Raw genomic sequence first — 23,588 nt, 5'->3', positions numbered from 1 at the left:
CACCTGTCTTTGTCTTGTTTTTCTAAACAATTTCAAATATATATATATATATATATATATATATCCCTGGACTGGCTCTTGTGCGGGTGGCACATAAAAGACACCATTTCGAGCGTGGCCGTTTTTGTGCGGGTGACACGTAAAAGCACCCACTACACTCTCTGAGTGGTTGGCGTTAGGAAGGGCATCCAGCTGTAGAAACTCTGCCAAATTAGATTGGAGCCTGGTGTAGCCATCCGGTTGCACCAGTCCTCAGTCAAATCGTCCAACCCATGCTAGCATGGAAAGCGGACGTTAAACGATGATGATGATGATGATGATGCATATATGTATATATAGATATATATACATATGAAATACGAAAGTAAATGAGTTCAATACGCAAACAATGAGAGAAACAAATGGAAAACAGGACAAGTAACACAAAGAACGACCCTTCATCAGTTGTCAGCTGTTTTCTGTTCCTCATTTCGAGCATTGAATGACAATATGAGTCTTCAAAAACAGTTGCTCCCATAAATACCAAACTAAAATTTGGGACTTATGGAGGGACAAAGTTGGGAACAAAAGCAGGACAGTGGAGACATACAAGGAAACCATACAAGATGCCACTGGTATCATCTAATTAACATCTGTATAACAGTCATTTCCTTTTATACATTCAATGTCCAACATCCTGCATGAAAGATCAGCAACTTGACTATTTTTATTGAAATATTCACCACTACCACCAACCACCTCTGCAAACAGGCTTCATCGCTGTTGTGTACACCACTCAAGTGTCCTTAACATTTGATCAAAACTGGCCAAAATAATGAAACAACACTAAAAAATACAGGTCCAACATTCACTTTCAATAATATTAATAATAATAATTTCAAATTTTGGCACAAGGCCAGCAATTTCAGGGAGGGAGGGGGGCTAAGTCACTTGCACCAACCCAGTGCGCAACTGGTACTTATTTTATTGACCCTGAAAGGATGAAAGGTAAAGTTGACCTTGGCAGAATTTGAACTCAGAATGTAAAAACAGACAGAATGCTGCTAAGTTTTTTTACCTGGCATCCTAATGATTCTGCCAGGTTGCTGTCTTAATAATGATAATAATAATACTTGATCAATAGATTTATAATTGATGAAAGCATTCGAGCATTTATTGAAGCGAATATGTGCTCTGACATGCAAATTCAATAACTGGACCGAGCAGATGTAAAACTATATCACACAAAAGTATTAAGTGGTAAAAAGTTTACTTCTTAACTAAATTATATGTGTAAGTATGTATATATATATGTATGTATATTTATATATATATGTGTGTGTGTGTGTGTCTCTTTATATACAATATATGTGTGTATGTGGATAGACAGATACATACATATATGTATATATATATACACACACATATATATACACACACACATATATATATATATATATATATATATATATACATATGCATGTATGTACATATATATGCGTGGGTGTGTATAGATAGATAGCTACATTAGCTAGATAGATATATACCTATATACAAATATGCATATATGTGTATATGTATACACACACACACATGCATATCATATAGTCATAAGTTGTAACTTTGACACTGCAGTTATTTGCAATTGTGCCCATGAGCAAGGCAGATAACTCTGTTTGTCCTAATTAGACAATGAGAGAAAAAAATTTATCAGGTCAGATTGGGGGAGAGACAGCAAGAAGACAGCTGCGGCAACACTCTCTGGTATGAGAGCATTGGTATATGCCTACACGCACACGCACACACACACACATGCATAGTCTGTTCAATCCCCATCACCTCCACAACAGCATCACATGATGTGGTGGCTCCTTTGTAACGTATTGTGTCATCTTTTATGTTGTTCCATGTCATTTTATGTTTGAATATATTAACCCCTGTGGCCAATATAAAAATAAATTTCATTATTATTATTATTATTATTATCATTATTATTCAAGGTGGTGAGCTGGCAGAATTGTTAGCATGATGGACAAAACGCTTAGCAGTATCACACTATGTTCTAAGTTCAAATTCTGCTGAGGTTGACTTTGCCTTTGATCCTTTTGGGTGGGGTGGGGTCGATAAACTAAGTACTAGTTGAGTAACCCCCTTCTCCAAAATTTCAGGCCTTGTGCCTATAGTAGAAAGGATTATTATTATTGTTATTATTATTATTATTGATATTATTATTAGTATTATTATTATTATGATCGATCTCCTTTAACCGGGAGGGGGAAAACAATTTTCATGTCTGGTGGCTGTAGCAAAAGAAGTGGTATGGTGGACTCATTTGAAAGGGCTCAAGTCAGACAGTTGCCTCTTTGGCTAAGGGCCTCATCAACTTGAAAAGGAAGATGAGAGCAGAGAGGGAAGTGTTGTCTTCTGGCAAATTTCTTGAAAGGTGAGTGAATATCGGAAAAATGGCCAGCATGGATGGACCAATTCTGAGATTACACCTGTAATAATTGGTATAAAAGGAGAAGGGGCTATTGCCCTGTTGACCAGGCACCCATGGCTTTTATGGGGTTTTTTCCCATGAGTAACCTTCAAAGTTCTGCCCCCTATTGGGAGTTTTTACTTGTTATATTTTTCTTGTTATCAAATGTTTACATGGACCTTTCCTTGCGAAACCCTTTGTATATTGTCTTGTGTTGTCCCTTAATGTTTTAATTTACATTAGCCCTTGTGGCCAATAGAAAAGAATTAATTATTATTATGATCCTGGCAGCCTTACACGCAAACACACACACACGCATTGTGTAGTATTAATCCCCTCTTCACATATGCACACACACACATCCATATACACCTCTACACTTAGCTATGCACTCAGTCTCACTTATAACCTACACATATACACCCACATATATATACACCCACATATATATACACACACATACATATACACACACATACACATGGTGCTCATATACATGCACATTCTAACAGACTAGCACACACACACACACGCATACTCACATAGTCACAGACTCTCTCTCTCTCTCTCTCACACACACACACACATACACACTCACACATATACTGACACACAATATACACACATGCAATCACACACACGCACTCACACACACATACACAATCACAGACTCTCTCTCACACACACACTCATACATACACTCACACACAGAAAATATACACATATGCAATTGCACACATGCACGCAGACACACACTGTCTCTGTCTCTCTCTTTCTCTCACACACACACATACACACTCCTCCTACCACTGCCACTTTCCTCCTCCTCCTCCTCTTCATTGTCATCATTTAAATCAGTGTGCCTGTCATCAATCCCCAACTTCCTGTCCTCGTCATCTGCAGCAGAGAATTGCACCAAACTCATGCAGCATCGATTAAACCTGCCTTGCTGCACGCTGTGTCATAGTCTGCTGCTTTTGCTGCACTCACTGCCGTAACCATGGTTACAGTCTCTAACAGATCCTCTGCTATTGTCCGTCCATCATCTGTTATGGTTAGTGCCTTCAGGCTGCTGCTGCTGCTGTTGCTATGGCTACAGACACTGCCATTACTGAGGGAGCCTCTATGTGGTTGTGTGACATGCTAGAAATAGCAGACAAGTCTCCCTCGAATTAAACTTGGAGAATATTTACAAAAGAAATAAAGTGAAGGAAACATTGGATAATGTAGTCCTAGATACACTTTGCCTGAAACGCAGGCAGACATACCTTTTGATTATAAGACTAACCTGGGGTTAAACAACAACAACACTATCACTACTACATCTGCACCACCACTCTCCAGCCACCACTACCACCACCACTGTTACATTACTACAACTGTTGCTAATTCTACCATCAACACCACCACCATCATCACTTCTGCCATCACCATTAATGTCACCCTCCTCGCTAAAAGTATCCCCGTCACCACCACCACCACAACCACCACCACCGCAACCACCATCTCCGCCACTACCACAAACCATCAGCACCATCATCATCACTATCACCTTCGCCACAAGTATCTCTATCAGTCATCACGACCACCGCCACTATAACAACCATAACCACCGTCACCACCACCACCACCATCGTGCTACGACCATGACAACGACGACCACCAACACAACCATCACTGCTATGACGATGACGACCACCATCATTGCTATGACGATGACAACGACGACAACCGCCACCACCACCACAACCATCACTTCCATTGCTGCTATGATGATGTCGATGACGACGACGACGACCACCACCACCACCACTGGCATCAATCTCTCATGAAATTCTCTCCTCAGCCCCCATTCTTCAGTAATTGAAAGATGTTAAAATGGCAGGTAAAGCCATGTTGAAGAGGTTCCTTTGTACTCACGGCGCTTTACTTCAATGCTGATCTCTCAGCTGTCTTAGCCAAACCATTTCCTGCTGTAATCCTAAGCTGACCAAATGTTTATGGGTGAAATTCAGAAGCTGGACAATGGACAGAAGATCATCAATATACGTATATACAATATGTAAATTTATTTCTAGCGTCTGTTTATCTATTTCTCTCTCTATCTATCTATCCATCTATATTTACACACACACACATTATTCTTTAGCAAGAATAGTATTGACTGTGACTTCAAAGTTTCAGTCAGCTAAGCCAACAGTAGATGGCTAGAACGTATGTATGTATGTTTATTAAGAAAAGGGAGGTAGTCAGAATTTGGAATAATTATATAGTAACATTTTCATCTCATTCATTTCCAAGTCTCATCAGAAATTAATTTTTACACAAAATTTATGCCTTTTATATAAATCTGGAAGAGAATGTTCTTTTGTTATTATTATGTGCATGTGTGTATATATATATATATATATATATATATATGCATGTGTACATATGTGCATGCATGTGCAAGTATCAGTGAGTGGTGAATTTTTGGAGGCTTGGTTAGAAGGTGTGTGTGTATGTGTATATATAGCATGTGCAGTAGCGGAGGGTAGATACTGTGACACACATCTTGTGTCACAGTATTGTCTGTGCCACTACTGTAGCTGCATGACATCTTGTGTCACAGTTTGCCTCACCACTGATACTGTATCTCGTCACCTGACACTGTCTCCCTTATGTTGTTACAGTGTGCCACCCTGCTACGTCACCTTGCTTGTTACCCCTTCACACTATTTATCAGGTATTTCCTCCAATACCTCTTTCACTTAGCCCCTTCTTTCTCCCTGTCCCCAAACATTGGAACTCTAGTCCCTTTGTTTTATCCTTTACCACCACTACCAACACCACCACCACCATTAACCACCACCACCACTTGTGTCATACATCACTCCTATTGTGTACTAGACAATCTATAATACACTGAGAACATACTTTCACCCCTGACCTGATTACACCGCCACCCCCCACCCCCACAGCTGCAAACCTAATACAATGAACACAGCAACAACAACATGAAAGGACAACAATGATAACAATAACATCATCATCATCATCATCAATAGCAGCTATACTACTACTACTAATAATAATAATAATTCTACTACCACTATTTCTACTTCTACTACTACTACTTAATAGTGGTTGTGTGACTACTACTGTTGCTGCTATTGCTACCAGGCCCAGCTCCAACCAGCACAGTTGCTACCAATATATATACATATATATATATAAATATATACACACACACACACACACAATATATGAGCAAATCTCTACCACTCTCCAGCAATGATTCTCCAGCTGAAAAATACCAGCCATGCCTCCCACCCTCAAAAATAAAAAAGAAAAATATTAAACAAATTATTTTATCTCCTCCTCCTCTCTATTAATGAGAAGACAAAACTTCACTTAATAAATCTCCAATATACATTGGTGAATGACAAGGATGGCTTGTAATATTTCCTCTACGTCCATTCCGGCAAATTCTAATGAGAATATGATAATTGCTGTTGTTTCTGTCACAGAACAAACAACTTCTTTATAACAAATGCACGTTCATAACATACTCATTTCATAAGTACAAGGGGTTCTGAAACAACCAGTGTTTCAATCTTGTTATGCCTCATCAGCCACAAGCAGCATTCGTCCTAAACCAGGACTGCCATGTTATGTTGGCAAACTATCTTTACTCCAAAGTACTGTTGGTGAATATCTCTCGTTGTGAGATTTAAAAATAGTAATTTTTTTCCCTGGGAGTGTTGCTGGAGAATTTCTGGGAGTAAGGACTCTGTAATTGTTCCCTTTCAACCCTTTTCCTAATGCCACATATCTGGCCCCTTCAGAGAAAGAGAAAAGAAGAATCATTCCCCAGTATACGACTGGTATCTAATTTAGAGCCTCTACAAGGATAAAGGGCAAAATTGACCTGACTGGCAGGATTTGAACTCAGGATGCAGAGCACCATGACAAACAGCACAAGGCCTTGTCTCTGATGATCTACTGGCTCAACAAATTCCCAGTCTCAACAGAGGAACAACAAACAAACTTCAATAACCCACCCTCCCTTCCGCCTCTTTCTCCACCACTGAGGCTGTTCTGTTGTGTTATTTAGTATTAATTTGTTTATCTTCTCGTTATTTACTAATTAATAACATTCCTGAGACTGTGACAATTTAATTAGGTCTTAATTACACACTTCTATTAAAGAGAAATTGCAAATACAATTATTTTTTTTTTAATTGGCACAAAACAACAAATTTACAGAAGACACACACACACACACACACACACAAACACGTGACTGTGGGGTTCAGAAGCTTGCTTCTCAACCATTTGGTCTTGGGTTCAATCCCAGTGTATGTCAACTTATGCATGTGTCTTCTGCTATAGTGGTCGGCTGACAAAAGTGGATTTTGTGGTTGGAAACTGAAAGAAACCCTTGATACTTCTCAATCTATCTATCATATAGTTAAATTAGAATAAGACAACAGTTTGACCAAAAGAATCGACTATTGTAAGCAAAAATAAATATTGAAAATATTGCATTTGGCCAAGTTTGGACATACAACAGTTTAAACATAATAGCAACAAAAAATATACTCTTTTTCCAGTGAGGTCATCTCTATCACAATGTCTAGAATAAAAACATTTGCGAATCCTCTTTCTTTTCATTTGCATGGGTTGGACAGGTCTGACCACTCTTTTGTAATCCTGCTTTAATTGAAACAACAACACAAAAAACCCAGTCAACAATGGTAGTCTGCCTGTTCCTTTGGTGTACATTCTATGGCAGTACATTTTTTCCTAACACTAGTTACTATCACCAGTGTGGATCCAGTCACTTTATCATACCACTAACACTACAGAGGTTGTCTATGGAAGAACAAAAGTGTCATCTCTACCATGTATTAGTTGTTCTTCAGAGTTACCGCTTCCTAAGACGCATCGCCTTTGATGCAGTTTGTCGGGTCCGTGTTTACTTGAATTGGTCTTGCTTGGGCATAATCAAAGTTGCATGGCCAACTGGTTAGGCTCATAGTGATAAGGTTGTGAGTTCAACTCCTGGACTGGATGGATTACCATATCCTTGAGCAAGGCACTTTCTTTCAAGTTGGAAGTGTTATCATGAACACGTTTTGTCTTGGTGTAAAAGATGGACTGCAGTATATATTCTTCTCAACATCACAGATTTGCTTGTCAGTTGTTTGACCTTCACCAGATGAGCATGTCCTTTGGTGGCTGACGATATGTGCATCTCTGATCACGCAGCAGGCCCAAGCCTCCATTCAGAAGCTGTTGACAGCAGACAGCTGTTGATAGTGGAACGCAACTCTTCCACAGAAAGCAGAAGAGGAAGCGAACCAGCTTGTTCAGAATGGTTTCAAATTTTGGCACAAGGCCAGTAATTTTAGTGGAAGAGACAAGTTGATTGCATCAAACCCAAATAATAATAATAATAATAATAATAATAATACAGCAATATGAAATATATGGCAATAACTTTAGAAGACAATATTTTTTTTGATAAACTGTTTTTAATAATTGTTAATTACAGTTACATAATAATAGTATTAATATCAATATTAATAATAATAATAATAATAATGATAACACTAACAGAAAATAAATATAAACAACAAACAAACAAACTCTTAGGGTTAATACTTGTAGTATAAACAGGGGGGGGAGCTTAATCAAAGCAAAATTTTTGGAGTTTGTCTCCAGTATTTCATATAGAAGGTTAAATTTGGTGATTCTTTTTTTTTTTGGTGGTGGGGGGTGAAAGATTGGGTGAGGGCGAAGAGCTTGTTACCTCAAGGTTGTAGAGGCAGATTTAGTGGTGGGAGGAAAGGGGAGGTCGTTTTTAATGAAGTTAGAAAAAAAAAGGACAAACAAACAAAAAAAAAAGGAAACAAATACCACAGAATTGGTTAAATAAATAGAAATAGAACAAAAGAAGAAAAGCAGGAAAAAAACCATTAAAAAAAAAGGAAACAAAGTCAAATAAATTGCCTTGTCTTCATCATTTTCAGAAATTGTGAAATGGGGGGGATATTGTGGATTTATTAATTTTTTTTTGGAGGGGTGGTGGTCACACAATACAATGGGCATTCAGGCAGGTATTGTGTGCATGTATGAGTAAATATATATAGGTGTGTAGAGTGTGTAAATGGTTATCAACACACACACACAGCGTTCACACAAAACCATTACAAACATACATATGCATGCGTGTGCTTATAAATGCATATATATCCAATATTATATATACATATACACGAATATATATTTCCATATTATATATATATACACATACACACATACTCACACAGAGGTGCACGCGTAAATATCTTAATCTGAAGATTAAGATCAGTCATACAGTAAAGGACTCAATACACAAAATGTGGTATAATGTTTAACTTATAATGAATGTCATTCATTAATCAAAAAGAAAAAAAAAACAAAAGGGACACATACACACTAGATAAAAATCAATATATATATATATATATATATATATATATATATACATGCATATATTATCCATACATTATATATATATATATATATATATATATATATATATATAGCGCATGTACCGTATACACGTATACTGCGATATCCTTTGTGTTCTGTTTTCAATTTATGCTTTATATATATATATATATGCTCAAACAGCCATACACACATGTACATAAATCAGACAAACATGGTGATATCAAGAAGTAGAAAAATGGCAAAATAATATCAGCCAATCAGGGACTGAATCGTATATTTCTCGTGTGAGTATTAATTAGTATTCTCTAACTCTAGAGAGATTTCATTTGAACGTGTAACATTATAAACATATAACGGTCATAAAATGATGTACATATGTGTGTGTTTATGAGTATGTATGATTATATATATATATATGTATGTATGATATATATATATATATATATATATATATATATATATATCTTTATGTACACATATATTAGCGGAGCAATGGTACACACACTCAAAGTCAATTATATAAATTTTGAAATGAAAACAAGTTTAAAATGAAATAAGAATTTTAAAATCTAAAAAAAAAAAAAATAGACGTATAGATGTATAAAATATTCTCTGTGTGTGTGTGTGTGTGTGTGTGTGTGTGTGTGTGTGTGTGTGTGTGTATAAAAACGGAAAAATAATAAATGTTACAAATTGATAGAAAAAGAAGTTTGATGTTGTGTGATCCATGCCGTGTTGCAAGTCGACTCACAACAGTTTTGGAGAGATGCCCAGCCTTAGAAGGAGCAAAATAGTGCAACTAAAAATACATGCTGCTCTCAGCATTGTGCATTGGGGTGCATCAGAAACAAGTGTTTCAGGCTGGCAGCCTACACCAGCCTGTGTTTTCAGTATTATGGCCCCGTGGTGGTTCACCTGAGTGCAGCAACAATGCTACTGCACCACATGTGATTGTTGCAACTGGTGCAAAGCTGTTTGATTGCAGTTGATAAAGAAAGAGTGTCTCTTCAATTGCAGAGCTGCACTGAGGCTCCGAAATTGCATGATCGCTAAACCATGGAAATTTCCAACATTTACAAAATGGTGGAGGCCCTCTCTTACAATCTTGCAACACTGTTTGCAACAGGGCTGGTAGTGGTGGTGGTGGTGGGGAGCTGCTATCAGAAAACTGTAGCTGTTGATGCTAACTCACAACTGTGCTTTACGTCCTTGCATTAGCAATGCTAAATGTGCTTGCAGCCATTTTAGAATAACAGTTGTTAGCAACAACAGTTGGGTTGCTCTCAAAGTTACAAACTGTCGTTAGCAACAGCATTAGCAGCTGTTCGAGAACAGTCATTTGCTTTAAAAACTTCCGTTATTTCCTACAACTGTTCATAACTGCAACAGTATTTGCAGCCAATTTTATAATGGCAACTACCATTAGCAATGCCAACAGCATTTGCAATCATTTTATAATGGCAGCTAGCATTTCCAACATCAAATGAGCTGTTCCTATAGCTATTAGCAACGGCACTAGCTGCTGTTTTATAATGGTCGTTACCATTAACAATTCAGCTGCAAAACTTTTAGCAACAGCATTCGCAACCTAATTCTTAATGGTAACTAGCATTAGCAACCAACAACCTAGTTATTCTCACAATAGCACAAACAGCTATCTTTATAAATGAGCAGTAACAAGTATCAACAAGATTTGCTGCTCTCACAACTGTACAGAATCGTTAGCAACAGCATTTGCAACCAAGTTCACGATGGCAACTGACATTAGCAACGCCAGCTGTGTTGCTTTCGGTTAGCAACAACAACGATTGCATGTTTCACAGACACCACTCTGACAGTAGCGAACCTTTTCAGGTGCATTAGCAACACAACGAATGGATGGTGGTAGTTATGGTGGTGCAGAATTTCACAGGAATTAGCAACCCTGACTTTGGTAAATAATAAAAATAAAAATAATGGTAGTATTAATATGGCAGGCAGTGATAAGAACAATTTTAAAAACAACAGTAGTCGCAGTGATATTAGTGGTGGTAATAATAATAATAATAATAATAATAATAATAATAATAATAATAGCATTAGTAGTAATAGTAGTGGTGGTGGTGATGGCAAAATAGCGACATATTTCAAATAATAACACACTGGTTTAGATTTGTGTTGTTGCATCAATTGAGAAAAACAAAAATTGAAATAAAAGTATGCAATCTCCATAAATACATAGATATGGATATACATACATACATACATATATATGTACAAGCATATATGCATGCACACGCACACATAAATATATATATATACATAGGCATATATATATATACACAGACATATATATATATATATATATATATATATATATATATATATATACATAGACATATATATATATACATAGACATATACATACATAGACATATACATATATATACATAGACATATATATATACATATATAGACATATATATACATATATAGACATATATATACATATATAGACATATATATATATATGCATATACAGACATATATATATGCATATACAGACATATATATATATGCATATACAGACATATATATATATGCATATACAGACATATATATATATGCATATACAGACATATATATATATATATATGCATATATATATATATATATATATATATATATATATATATACACACACACACGTACAAACACATACATACATATATGTGCACACACATTCACATATGTAATATATTTTCATAGACAGGTCATTGGAAGAAGAAACAAATGAGAAAATAAAAATATATATGCATATACATATATATAAAACTCGAAAAACAGAGAAATAATTAAAGAACAACAACAAAGTGAATATTTTTGTTTAAAAAAAAAAGAAAAAAAAGAAAAAATTAAAAAAAAATGTTATGTTTGTTTTTGATTTTGGCAGAATGTCTCACAGTTACAGGTGAGAAGAATGAGATTGTTTGACATTCATGCCTTTCTCAATTGTTGTAATAATAATGGTGGAAGTGAAGTGAATCTGGGTTCAACCAGGAAAGGAAAACCAGCTCACGGGAAGCTCCGTGTTGCTGCCATGTACACACCTCTTTGTTCCATAGCCAGTGCTCCCCCTGACTGCAAATGATGGTAATAATAACAACAACAATAATAATAATAATAATAATAATAATAATGGTAATAATAATAATAATGGTTTAAAATTTTGGTACAAGGCCAGCGATTTTGAGGGGAAAGGGGTATGTTGGTTACAGTGACCCGGGTACGTGACTGATATTTCATTTCATCAACCCTGAACAGATGAAGGGCAAAGTTACCTCAAATGGTGTTTGAGCACAGAATCTAAAGAGTTGGAAGAAATGCTGCAAAACATTTTGTTCAATGCTCTAAAAATTGCGACAGCTCACCACTTAAATAATAATAATAATGCTAATAATAATGATAATAACAACAAGAGCAATGGTTTCAAACGTTGACACAAGGCCAGTAATTTCAGGGATGGGTGTAAGTCGATTACATCAACCCCAGTGCGCAACTGGTACTTATTTGTATTGACCTCCGAAAGGATGAAAGGCAAAGTCGACCTCAGCGGAATCTGAAGTCAGAACGTCAAGGACAAACGAAAGACTGCTGAGCATTTCGCCCAGCATGCTAACGATTCTGCCAGGTCACCGCCTTAAATAATAATAATAATAATAATAATAATAAGGGTTTAAGTGTGTGGGAGACCATTATGTTGATGTAAAGGAGATGGGAAGTTGCAGCTTTAATGCCTTTCTGAGGGCATTTGTGAGCAAAGTCAAGTGGCTTTGGGTTTTAAAAGCCAAAGTCAGAGCAAACCAAGCTTGAATGAAAAACTTCGTCATACAGTCCCCCCACCCCGATACACATCACAGGCAACATCAACCAATAATAATAATAATAATAATAATGATAATAACGACGATGAGGTCTTACACAGGCACCAGGTCTTAGATTGAGGATTGAAAATGTGATATTGATGCCTTACTGATTATAATAATAATAATAATAATAATAATAAAGGAAAGTTTAAAAACAAAAACAACAAAAAGCCTGTTTTTGAAAATTGAGACATCAAATGTGTCCCATTTGTTGTTGTCCTCCATATAAAATATTTTACAAAGGCACTGTGAGGAGTTATCCCTAACAAGGGAAGGAGAGTAATAGAGACAGGGAAGAGAGAGAGAGAGAGAGAGAGAGAAAGGCGGGGAGGGTCCAGGGAAGTTTGGCTGTGGAGGTGGCCACAAAAGGAAATTCTTTAGAAGTTCTACTGCCTCCAGCTACAGACAACTAAGGGAGTGGTGGTGCAGGAAGTGAAGAGGAGGGGGCTTAGCTAAAGAAATGGTTGAGGGAGGAGACAATGTGGTGGTGGTGGTCGTCGTGGCAGAAGAGACAGCGGTTCTGAGTGGTTTTAACTACATGGCTATTATCATTATCATCATCATCATCATCATAGTTGCTATTTAGCTCCTGGTTAACCCCAAGTAAACAAACTTACGGATTAAAGTCACTCCACCCATGACCATTCCCTGCTTTTACTCCTTTTCCAGGACTATACTACCAAACGTATTTTCCTCATGTGTTTCTTTTAATGCGACAGAATGTAATTTGAGGGAAATTTAGCTACTATTTCAAGTTAGTTGAGTGAACATATCAGCCTAAATACGAGGCTCCTTTGTATACAAGTCGCACCATCCCAGAAGTTATTTATTGTGGATAGCAGAGTTGGTTCATTTGTACAATTTTTACATCTGGTTTTATTGGAGCCTCATTTTGCAGCCAGATGCCTTTCCTTTCACTAACCCTTAACTGCTTTGAAAGTCAGGGGATCTTTTATTCTATCCGCATGGCTTTGAAGGTGCAGAGCCGCTGGATGATGCGTTGACACAGGGGAAATGGCAACAACTTCACCATTTGTGGCACAGTGGTTTCTTTTGAGAAACAGGTTGGTAAACAAATAAATGCAGACAGACACACATAGATATACAAAGGCTAGTAAGCTGAAACTTTGAAGTTACTGTCACCCAGTATTGAGTACTTCTTTAGCTTAAACCTTTAGCATTCAAATCAGTCATGACTGGCCCAAATATTGTACGTTTTCCATTCAAACTGGCCATATCCAGTCTTTCACACCTAACCAACACTGCCTCAAAGCGATTAGGTAATGCTAGATTAATTCAAAACAACTTGAATTAAAAAAATATTACTTTTACCACAGTAATTCAAATGCTAAAGAGTTAATGTTGAATTGTTTTTATCAATAACTTGACATAAAGACAATTATATATCTAAAAGTCTAAGAGAATTTATCTATAAATATAATATAATGTCATAATAAAACTCAGAGTTTCAGATGTCAGGGCTGAAGCCTGCTCCAGTTTCTCTCATTATCCTATATTATATTTATAGACTATATACACACACACACACACACACACACACACACACATAGGCTGGGCGTTTTTCTTTTTATGTCAACCAAATCGACTCATAAGGCATTGGTCGGCCCAGGATTTGTAGTAAAATACACTTGCCTAAGGTGTTGCACTGTGGGGGCTAAGCCCACCCCAAAAACTGGTGTTGCAAAGTGAATTTTTAGACCACACAGCCATGTCTCTGCTTATTGGCTGTGATTTGAACTCAGAATGTTGAGATGCTGTTGAGGAATTTTGTTTGCCATTTTAACAATTCTGCCAATCCACCACCACAACGACGATGTTGATGATGATGATGATGATACATGGCTCTACACTTTCTATCCCTAATGTTCAACTGCCTCTCTCTCTGTGATATTTGTTTAATATGTTTAATATGTCTGAGTTTTGTTGGTCAGTATTAAAATATCTCATACAGAATGTAGGACATTACTTCATGACAGAGATGGTGACAAACACACACAATACTATATAAACATAAACATATACACACAAATACCTATATACATATACATATATATATTTGAAGGCGTGTGGCCTAGTGGCTAGGGTGTTGCACTCACAATCACTAGACAATGGGTTCGATTCCAGAACCAGGCAGCACATTGTGTTCTTGAGCAAAACCCTTCATTTCATGTTGCACCAGTCTACTCAGCTGTAAATAGGGTACCATGCAACAGAATAGTCTTCCGATGAGGAGGAACATTGGCCTGTTCGCCTAAACATCAGGGTGGCATCATTCATCAAAAGCCAGAAAACAAGGCAAAGTGCACTGTGACCAGTGATGTAAAACTACATCTGATAGTCTAGTTTGTACCACAATACATATACATACATATACATATATATATATATATATATATATATATATATATACAGAATGTCATGGGGAGACAAGGAATCTGACGCTTTCAGGAGTGGTCCTTTACCTGAGACAGGGAGAGAACAGGGAGAGGAGTGGAAAGGGAGAGAGAGAGGGGAGTGGTATATCTATTGAAAGGCGAATGATTATGTATATATACATGTAAAAACAGACATTCACAAATATGTACATGTAGATGTGTGTGTATATATTTATATATATATGTGAAGTCATACATGTATACAAAGGCATGCAGATACAAATGTATAAATATATCACCATATATGTGTGTGCCTGCGTGAATGTATGCGTACGTGTGTGTCCACACATTTTCATGTATTTATCTACACTTGTATAGTATAACAATGAACATTATTATTATTATTATTATTATGTTTATATTATTATTAACCACCATTGTTGTCTAATGCACCTTGTCAAGTCTCATGCATTGTTGCATACAGTTGGGGAGGAGGGGTGGAAATATCATTATTATTATTATTGTTGTTGTTGTTGTTTTTGTTGTTGTTGTTATTATTATTGACTATTGATCACCATCTTCTGCCGAATTCACCATGCCGTGTCCCGCGTGTTGTTACGTACAGTCTGAGGTACATTCAGGCATGTTGAAGCATACATTTGTATGGTAGGAAAGATCTGTGTGGTCGCAGGTGAGATTTCAATGGTCGATGGGAACACGGGCATGGCCGTAGTCGTTGAGCCGAGTTTGGCAATAGTCGTGTGGTAAATCTGTTGTGTCTTAGAGTTGGTCAAGCTCTGCACATTGCTGACCGGCACGACAACAGTACCGCCCTCACCAGTGATCGGAGCCATTTGTTGGGTCACAGTCAGGATGTTAGCTTCATTGGTGTTTATGTCCTTTGTATCGATGGTCTGTTGCTGCTGTTGCTGCTGCTGCTGCTGTTGCAGATGTTGCGGAATGCAGTTTAGCTTACGTTCGCCGTCCTTGTTGCGCTGATGCTTCAACAAGTGGTCCTTGCGTGCAAACATGAAGCCGCAAACCTCGCATTTGTAGGGTCGCTCGCCCGTGTGGATACGGCTGTGGACAGTCAGGTAGGATTTCCGCGAGAAAGATTTTCCGCATTCCTTGCAGACAAATTGTTTGATGTCCGAGTGGGAGCTCTTGTGGCGCTCGAGGTTGTCGCGTCGGGAAAAGGTTCTGTTGCAGAATTCACATTTGAGCGATACAGGTGCACCAGTCCGGCCGGATGCCTTACTGTTGGTTGTCACTGCAGTAGTGGTGCCGTCAGCAACAGTTGTACCACTGCTGCACAACACTGCACGTTGTACTGCTGCAAAAGGTTTCGGCTCTTCAATGGTGGCACAGTTCTGAAACTGTATCGGTGTTTCAATCTGCTCCCCAATCACCATTTTTGTTATTCCACTGCAATCCGTAATAATGTGCTGCTGCGGTTGGGGTTGTGGTTGCTGTGGTTGTTGTTGTTGTTGTTGTTGTTGCTGCTGTGGTGACTGTTGTATCTGTTGTACTTGCTGCACCTGTTGTTGTTCTTGCTGTTGTGTCGCTTCGATGCAACACTGCGTCCCACCACAAGAAGTGTTGCACATGGTGCAGTCAGTGTACGTGGCGTTCTTCTGATCACTCTCAATACTTTCGCCGATGCTGTTAATAATAATGTTGTTACACTTCAGTTCCTGGCCATCCATCTGTACCTGAATGTTGAGTTGTTGGGGTTGAAGGTCACCTGGGTTGGCGTGAGTGTACACTGTCTGGCTGCCATCGCTGGCTGTCGTCACATACACGGTCGTTACGGGTTCTTCCCCGTGCTGCTTCCTCCGATGCCGGACAAGGTGGTCGCCGCGGTAGAAAGCACAGCCACACACGTGGCATTGGTACGGCCGTTTGCCCGTGTGTATCCGCTCGTGGACAGTCAAATAAGAACGTCGAGAGAAAGCTTTGCCACACACGTCGCACTTGAACAATTTCAGGCCCTGATGGCCACGGATGTGTATGACAAGGTGGTCATTTCGTGAGAAGGCATGGCCGCAGATATTACAGCCGAATGGCCTCTCTCCAGTATGGATCCTTTTGTGTAGTTTAAGGTAGGACTTTTGAGAAAACGCTCGGCCACACAAGTCACAGGGAAACATTTCTCGGTGTAAATGCCGGTTTTTATGGCGTTCCATGTTGTCGCGGCGGGAGAAGATCTTCCCACAAATATCACACTGCGGCGGCTTCTTCATTTTGTTGTTTGTTATTGTTGTTGTTGTTATTGTTGCAGACAAATGAGATGAACTGATGCAAGTCTGGTGTTTAGCCGAAGGATGTGTAAAGATATCTGTTCAGAAATATGGTTGTTTAGAATAAAAAATGGAAAAGAAAAAATTCCAGAAAAAAAAAGAGAAAAAAAAGAAAATGAAAAGTAAAACAGTTCAAGTAGAAACGAGTCTGAGGAGTTAATTGAAGAGGAGTCCAATCTAACGAGTTCGTTTAGATGTGAAGTTACATCAATTTTGCTGCAAACGAGAGGTGGATAACTGCTCTAGTGGTGTGCGTTTGTGGGTGTAGCAGACAGACAGACAGAGAATGGTAAAACAATGAACAATTTTAGAAAAAGAATGTCTTGTATAAAACATAAAATATTTCAATCATATGTCACTAGATGGAGCTGTTACCATGGGAATTTCAAAGTGGTGTTTTGTTTCTATTTTTTAAATTTCAATTTCAATTTTTTTTCATTTGTAAGATTTTGAATTTTGTTAGAATTAAAAACCCATCAACACCCAAATATATATGTATATATATGTGTGTATATATATAACAGTGTTTAACTCTTTCCTGTTGATATGGGGTTTAAAAACAGAAATATATGTATATATATATATATATACACACTCGCACACATATAAATAGTATTTTCCAGATAAATGTGGTTTTTGCTTTGTTCTGAATAAATCAAATTCAATTTCTTTTTCTTCTTTTTTTAAACTTTCAGATTATCATCAAAAGAAGAGAAAAGAAAATTATATTTTCATCTTTCATTTCAGGGAATGATGGCAAAAAGATAGAAGAAATAGTTTTCAAAACTTGGGAAATATTTTCATCAAATTTGAAAAGAAAATAAGTGGGTTTTTAAAAATTTTTTTATAGTTTTTCTAAATCTCAGATTTTATATATTTGTGTATTTTTTTTCCACTGAATTAAACACGTTTTCTTGTTCTTTGTTTTTCTGGGGTTTTTTTTTTTACTTTTTCACTGAAAATTCCGATGCAAAATATTTTCCCTGAACGTTTTACTCCCCTCAGGTTTCTTAAGAGACCCAAAGAATATGTGTAAGTGCGTGAGTATATATTGTGTGTGTGCGCGTATGTGTGTTTGTGTGTGCGTGCACGCATATGACAAGAAAGTCTTTCAAGAAACAGTTTGAAATAGCAGAAGAGGAAAAGAATTTTGGTTTTGTAACAAAGAATGCGATATAGAAAGAAAGAAAGAAAAGACAATTATAAAGAGAAATTGGTGAAGTAAAAAAAAAAATTAATTGAAAATCAAATCAACCCGTTAGTGTTAATTAGTCCAATATTGACAAAATTATCAAAAATAGAGTTGATCAATAATGTTCTGGTATTGTTTTTTTTCTTGTCCGTTTCTGTGATTTTGTTGTTGTTTATTAGAATTATTTACATTCCACAATAATGGTAAATATATAAATGTATGGTTCTGCTTCTTGTAGTCCGTGTTGAGTAGATGCTGGCCGAGTCAGGATTGGTCCGAAGTAGAAGACGTCTGTTTGTGACTTAATGCCACTTTGGTCATATGGAGGAGCAAGATATTATTATTACGGTGGCCAACCAAGACTGCGAGGTTGCACAATTGCTCCAGCTGTGGCACATCACACCATCACATGGCACCAACTGCAGACCGTGGGACCATAGCTGTGTGTTTTCCTTTTAAGGTTGGAAAAAAAAAAAAGAGGGAACCTTAACGTCTCTGATGAAAGACCTGGAAAATAAAGATAAAGGAATAATTACTATTATTAATCAGAAAGGGACAAAATAAAAACAAAAAACACACCTCAAAAAAATTAACTCACTAACATATACATACATTTGTGTGTGTGTGTGTGTGTGTGTGTGTGTGTGTGTGTGCGTGTGTGTGTGTGTAGCCTTCCAGTGTGTCAGCCTAGTCAAGCTGTCCAACCCATGCCAGCATGGACAACAGGCGTTAAATGATGATGATATACATATATATATAATAAATATAGGCGCAGGAGTGGCTGTGTGGTAAGAAGCTTGCTTCCCAACCACATGGTTCAGGGTTCAGTCCCACTGCATGACACCTTGGACAAGTGTCTTCTACTATAGCCTCGGGCCGACCAAAGCCTTGTGAGTGAATTTGGTAGACGGGGACTGAAAGAGGCCTGTCATATATATATATATATATATATATATATATATATATATATATATATATATAGAGAGAGAGAGAGAGAGAGAGAGAGAGAGAGAAAGAGAGAGAGAGAGATAGAGAAAGAGAGTTCAAAAAAGAAAAACAACAAAAAACAACAACAGCGCGAGCCATGTCACATACTGGGTCAAACTGATTCCACCTGAAAATTGTGTTAAACCATTAACATTCAGATTTCTTTGTCAAATGCAATATCTTGTAGCTTCAAAAATTCAATGTTGTATTTGTATATTCTGAGAATGACATTGTGGGGTAGATGTGACAGGTTGGATCTGGTCTGTTTGAGCATAAAACAGGGAGAATAATTTGGCTGGATATGGCTGGATTAAATGCTAAATGATTAAAGATGCACCTGCCTGTAGTGTAGACTACTCAGCCACTTACATTGTAATTCAATGGGTGGATAATTCAGATGAGATCAGACGAGTGAATCCTTATTGTCCCTTTATTGACCACATAGCCTGTTTGCAGTTGCTCTAGTGCTCAAAAGAGTGCCAACATCAAAAAGGCCATCAAGAACCACTATTATTTTGGTAATGTATAAATTTGCAAACATTACACACCCATCCTTAAAGAAAAGTTTGTTCCATTTTTGTGCCATGGACAAATGGATATAACACAATGTAGGAAGGGGAGAGGGGGAGATGGCAAAAGGAAGAGGGGAGGGAGCAAGAGAAAAAACTGGGGGAGAATCAGGAGAGGGAGGGAGAGAGGCAAGGGAGATGGGGAGGGAAGAGGGGAGGGAGAGGATATAGGAGAAAGGTGGGGAGATGAGAGGGGGAGAGGGGAGAGAGTAGGAAGTGAGAGGGAGGGGAGGTGGCTAACTAAATGCTGAGAGAAACAGAAGAGACTGAAAGAGGAGGGGGTGAATGGAGTGGAAATAGAGCAGCCTGGGGGGGGGTTAATAACAAAAATAAAATCAACAATAAAAAAAGGAGAATGGGAGGAACCCAGAGGTGGTCCCAGTGGTGGTAGGGGTGTGTGTGTTCCATAAATTTCTAAATATCAATGAGCTGGCAGACAGTCCAGCTGTGACCATCCTGTTCTTTTTTATTAATCCTAGTTTAATCTTGATCCAGCAGACCTATGATCTGAGACACTCCAACTATGACCATCCTGCCCTTTTTCTTTAGTCATAGTATATTATATAAAATTACTTGTTTAATCCTAGTTTAATCTTGATCCAGCAGACCTGTGATCCAAGACAACCCAGCTGTGACCATCCTGTCTTTTATTTATTTAGACATAAGTGAATGTGTCCTTTCTTTTGTGTGTGATTTGAGAAGGATCTGGCTGCTGTTTCTGGCAGGTCAAGTAGTCACTTTGAGATTCTGGTCTCCCCCACCAAGTGACTGGTATAGGACCAGGGTTGAACAGAAGGAATTGTAATGTTAAGGGCTGGGACCCTGCTTTGAAAGAAAATATAAGGGAAAACCTAACAATAACAGAGAGTGGGGGAGGGGAGGTAGAGAGGGGGAGTGTGTACTGCTGGTTACTAATAACAACAGCAGCAGCAGTAACAACAACAACAACAAAGATCAATTGTAGGAGAGTGAGTCAGAGAAAGCTGCTACACATGTTGCTGACATTTCAACACCCTCATACACACACACACACACAAGCGTATACACACACACACACAAGCCTAACAGACACAGAACCTCCCACACTCATACATAAATATACACAACACATATTTCTAACATACATAACCTCCAACAGTTCACACACACGTGTGTGTGTATGTATATATATATATATATAGATATGTTTTTGTATGTGAATATATATATATATATTATATATTATATATATATAATATATATATATATATATATGTGTGTGTGTGTGTGTGTGTATATATATATACATGTGTGTGTGTGTGTGTGTGTGTGTGTGTGTGTGTGTGTGTGTGTGTGTATATATATATATATATATATATATATATATATATATATGTACATAAAAACACGCTGAAACGTGTGTGTGTGTGTATGTATATATATATATATATATATATATATATATATATATAAACACACACAGAAACGTATGTATGTGTATATATACACACAAACCACTAATATACATGGCCTCCTACAGATCACACATAACATGTATGTATGTATGCATGTATATATATATAACACAAACCACTGATATACAGATCCTCTTACAGTTCACATCTTACAAACACACTTCAACATATATACACACACACACACACACAGTCAGTGCTCATACATGTCTGATTCCCAGTCACACACTCACACACACACACGATGCAGTTTACACACAAACACACACAAAGTAGCAGATGTGAGTAGGAAGCTTAAAGACAGGGTTGCTGGCAGGCGGAGGGGTGGGTAGGTGGAACGAATTGGCGAGGGGGGGGGGAGGTAAGAGGAGGTGTGGTGGTAGAGGTAGTGGTAAGACCACTACCACCACCACCACCACCACTAATGGCATTAGTATTGTTGATGGTTGGAGGTCAGGTAGTTGGTAGTTACAGTCAGATAGTAGTAGTAGTAGTGTTGTTATTGTTGGTAGTGGTGGAGGTAGTAGTAGTAGCAGTAGTATGTTATTAGAGATGAAAGTCATGCACCAGTGTGAGGGTCATGCAGTTTATTAGGGCAACCTGCATGACCACCACCACAGAGGTAACCAATCCTCCTCCATGGGGTGGTGGGTGTGGTCTGAGACCATTACAATAACAATGGTGGCGGCAGGTCAGCTCGGGTGGAGGTGGGGGTCAAGGACATTCCAGCTGTGACCATCCAGGAGAGAACATCGTTCCAGGTAATCTAATACAGAGGGTGTGGCTTGAGGGGGTGAGGTGGGTAGAATTGGGGGGAGATTTGGTTTCTATGTCTAGCAGGTCAGATGTGAGTGGGTAAAATGAGATATAATGAGTGACTATGGACTAGGAGTTGACACTACCACCACCACTACCATTGCTGTTGTTACTACTACCACCCCCACCCCCACATTGCAGCTACACCTGGCTGAACAATAAAACAGGTTCAACTCTTTCCATGGCTGAGTGGTGACAAGGCAGAAGGTGTGAGGTGGAGGTGGGGTGGAGGAGTGGCATGCAGCCATTCCAACCTTTGAAGGTATTGCCCTTGATTGGCCTTGGCGGCTAAAATAAATAAATACCTTCCACCAAGGTAAGTAGAAGCACACATACACACACACACAGATGTTTCTGGAAGCAGTTTGGTTGTCTCCCCAAGATGAAACATGTTCCAAGTTTAAGTAAACTTTGAAACATGAAACAACACTGTCTGCCAACATAACATGGCAGTCCTGGTTTAGGACGAATGTTGCTGTAATTTAGCCCCGGGAGACATTGTCTCCAGCTGGCTATACGACACGATCTGTGTCTTTATATATTCGAACAAGGGAATCTAACTCCCCACTCAGCTAGATTCCCTTGTTTGCAAATATAAGGTCACAGATCGTGTCATACAGCCAGCTGGAGACGATGTCTCCTGGGGCTAAATTACAGCAACATTCATCCTAAACCAGGACTGCCATGTTATGTTGGGAAATAATCTTTACTCCAAAATACTGTTGCTGAATATCTCTCGTTGTGAGATTGAAAAATAGTTATTTTCTAATGAAATAACACAGTCTTCAAATGTATTGAGTATTTTTCGGAAAACATTTCACTCTTTCTTCCTGTTTCTGTTGTACCTGTATTTCAAAGGGCCTTCCTTGTCACCCTCTGTGTCACACTGAATCTCCCCAAGAACTACATTAAGGGTAGATGTGTCTGTGGAGTGCTCAGCCACTTGCACTTTAATTTCAAGAGCAGGCTGTTCTGTTGATCGGATCAACTGGGACCCTCGACATCGTAACTGACGGAGTGCCATGATG

At 38.1% G+C, this 23,588-nt stretch overlaps 1 protein-coding gene across 1 annotated transcript in view; it reads right to left on the bottom strand.

Moving 5' to 3' along the window:
• Positions 1-7,957: 7,957 nt before the first annotated feature.
• The window catches only part of LOC106870060 (uncharacterized), a 38,504-nt gene continuing 22,873 nt past the window's right edge, over positions 7,958-23,588 (bottom strand). The window contains exon 2 of the mRNA XM_089363207.1: positions 7,958-19,241. Coding sequence (XP_089219333.1) covers positions 15,833-17,485 — 1,653 coding nt within the window. The 5' untranslated portion in view covers positions 17,486-19,241 and the 3' untranslated portion in view covers positions 7,958-15,832. The remainder of the gene's footprint in view (positions 19,242-23,588) is intronic.

Source organism: Octopus bimaculoides, chromosome 14 (genome assembly GCF_046866305.1).
Source record: "Octopus bimaculoides isolate indiv1 chromosome 14, ASM4686630v1, whole genome shotgun sequence".
Lineage (NCBI taxonomy): Eukaryota > Metazoa > Mollusca > Cephalopoda > Octopoda > Octopodidae > Octopus > Octopus bimaculoides.
Note: the sequence above shows the minus strand (reverse complement) of the source record. Positions and strands in the feature narration are given on the sequence as shown.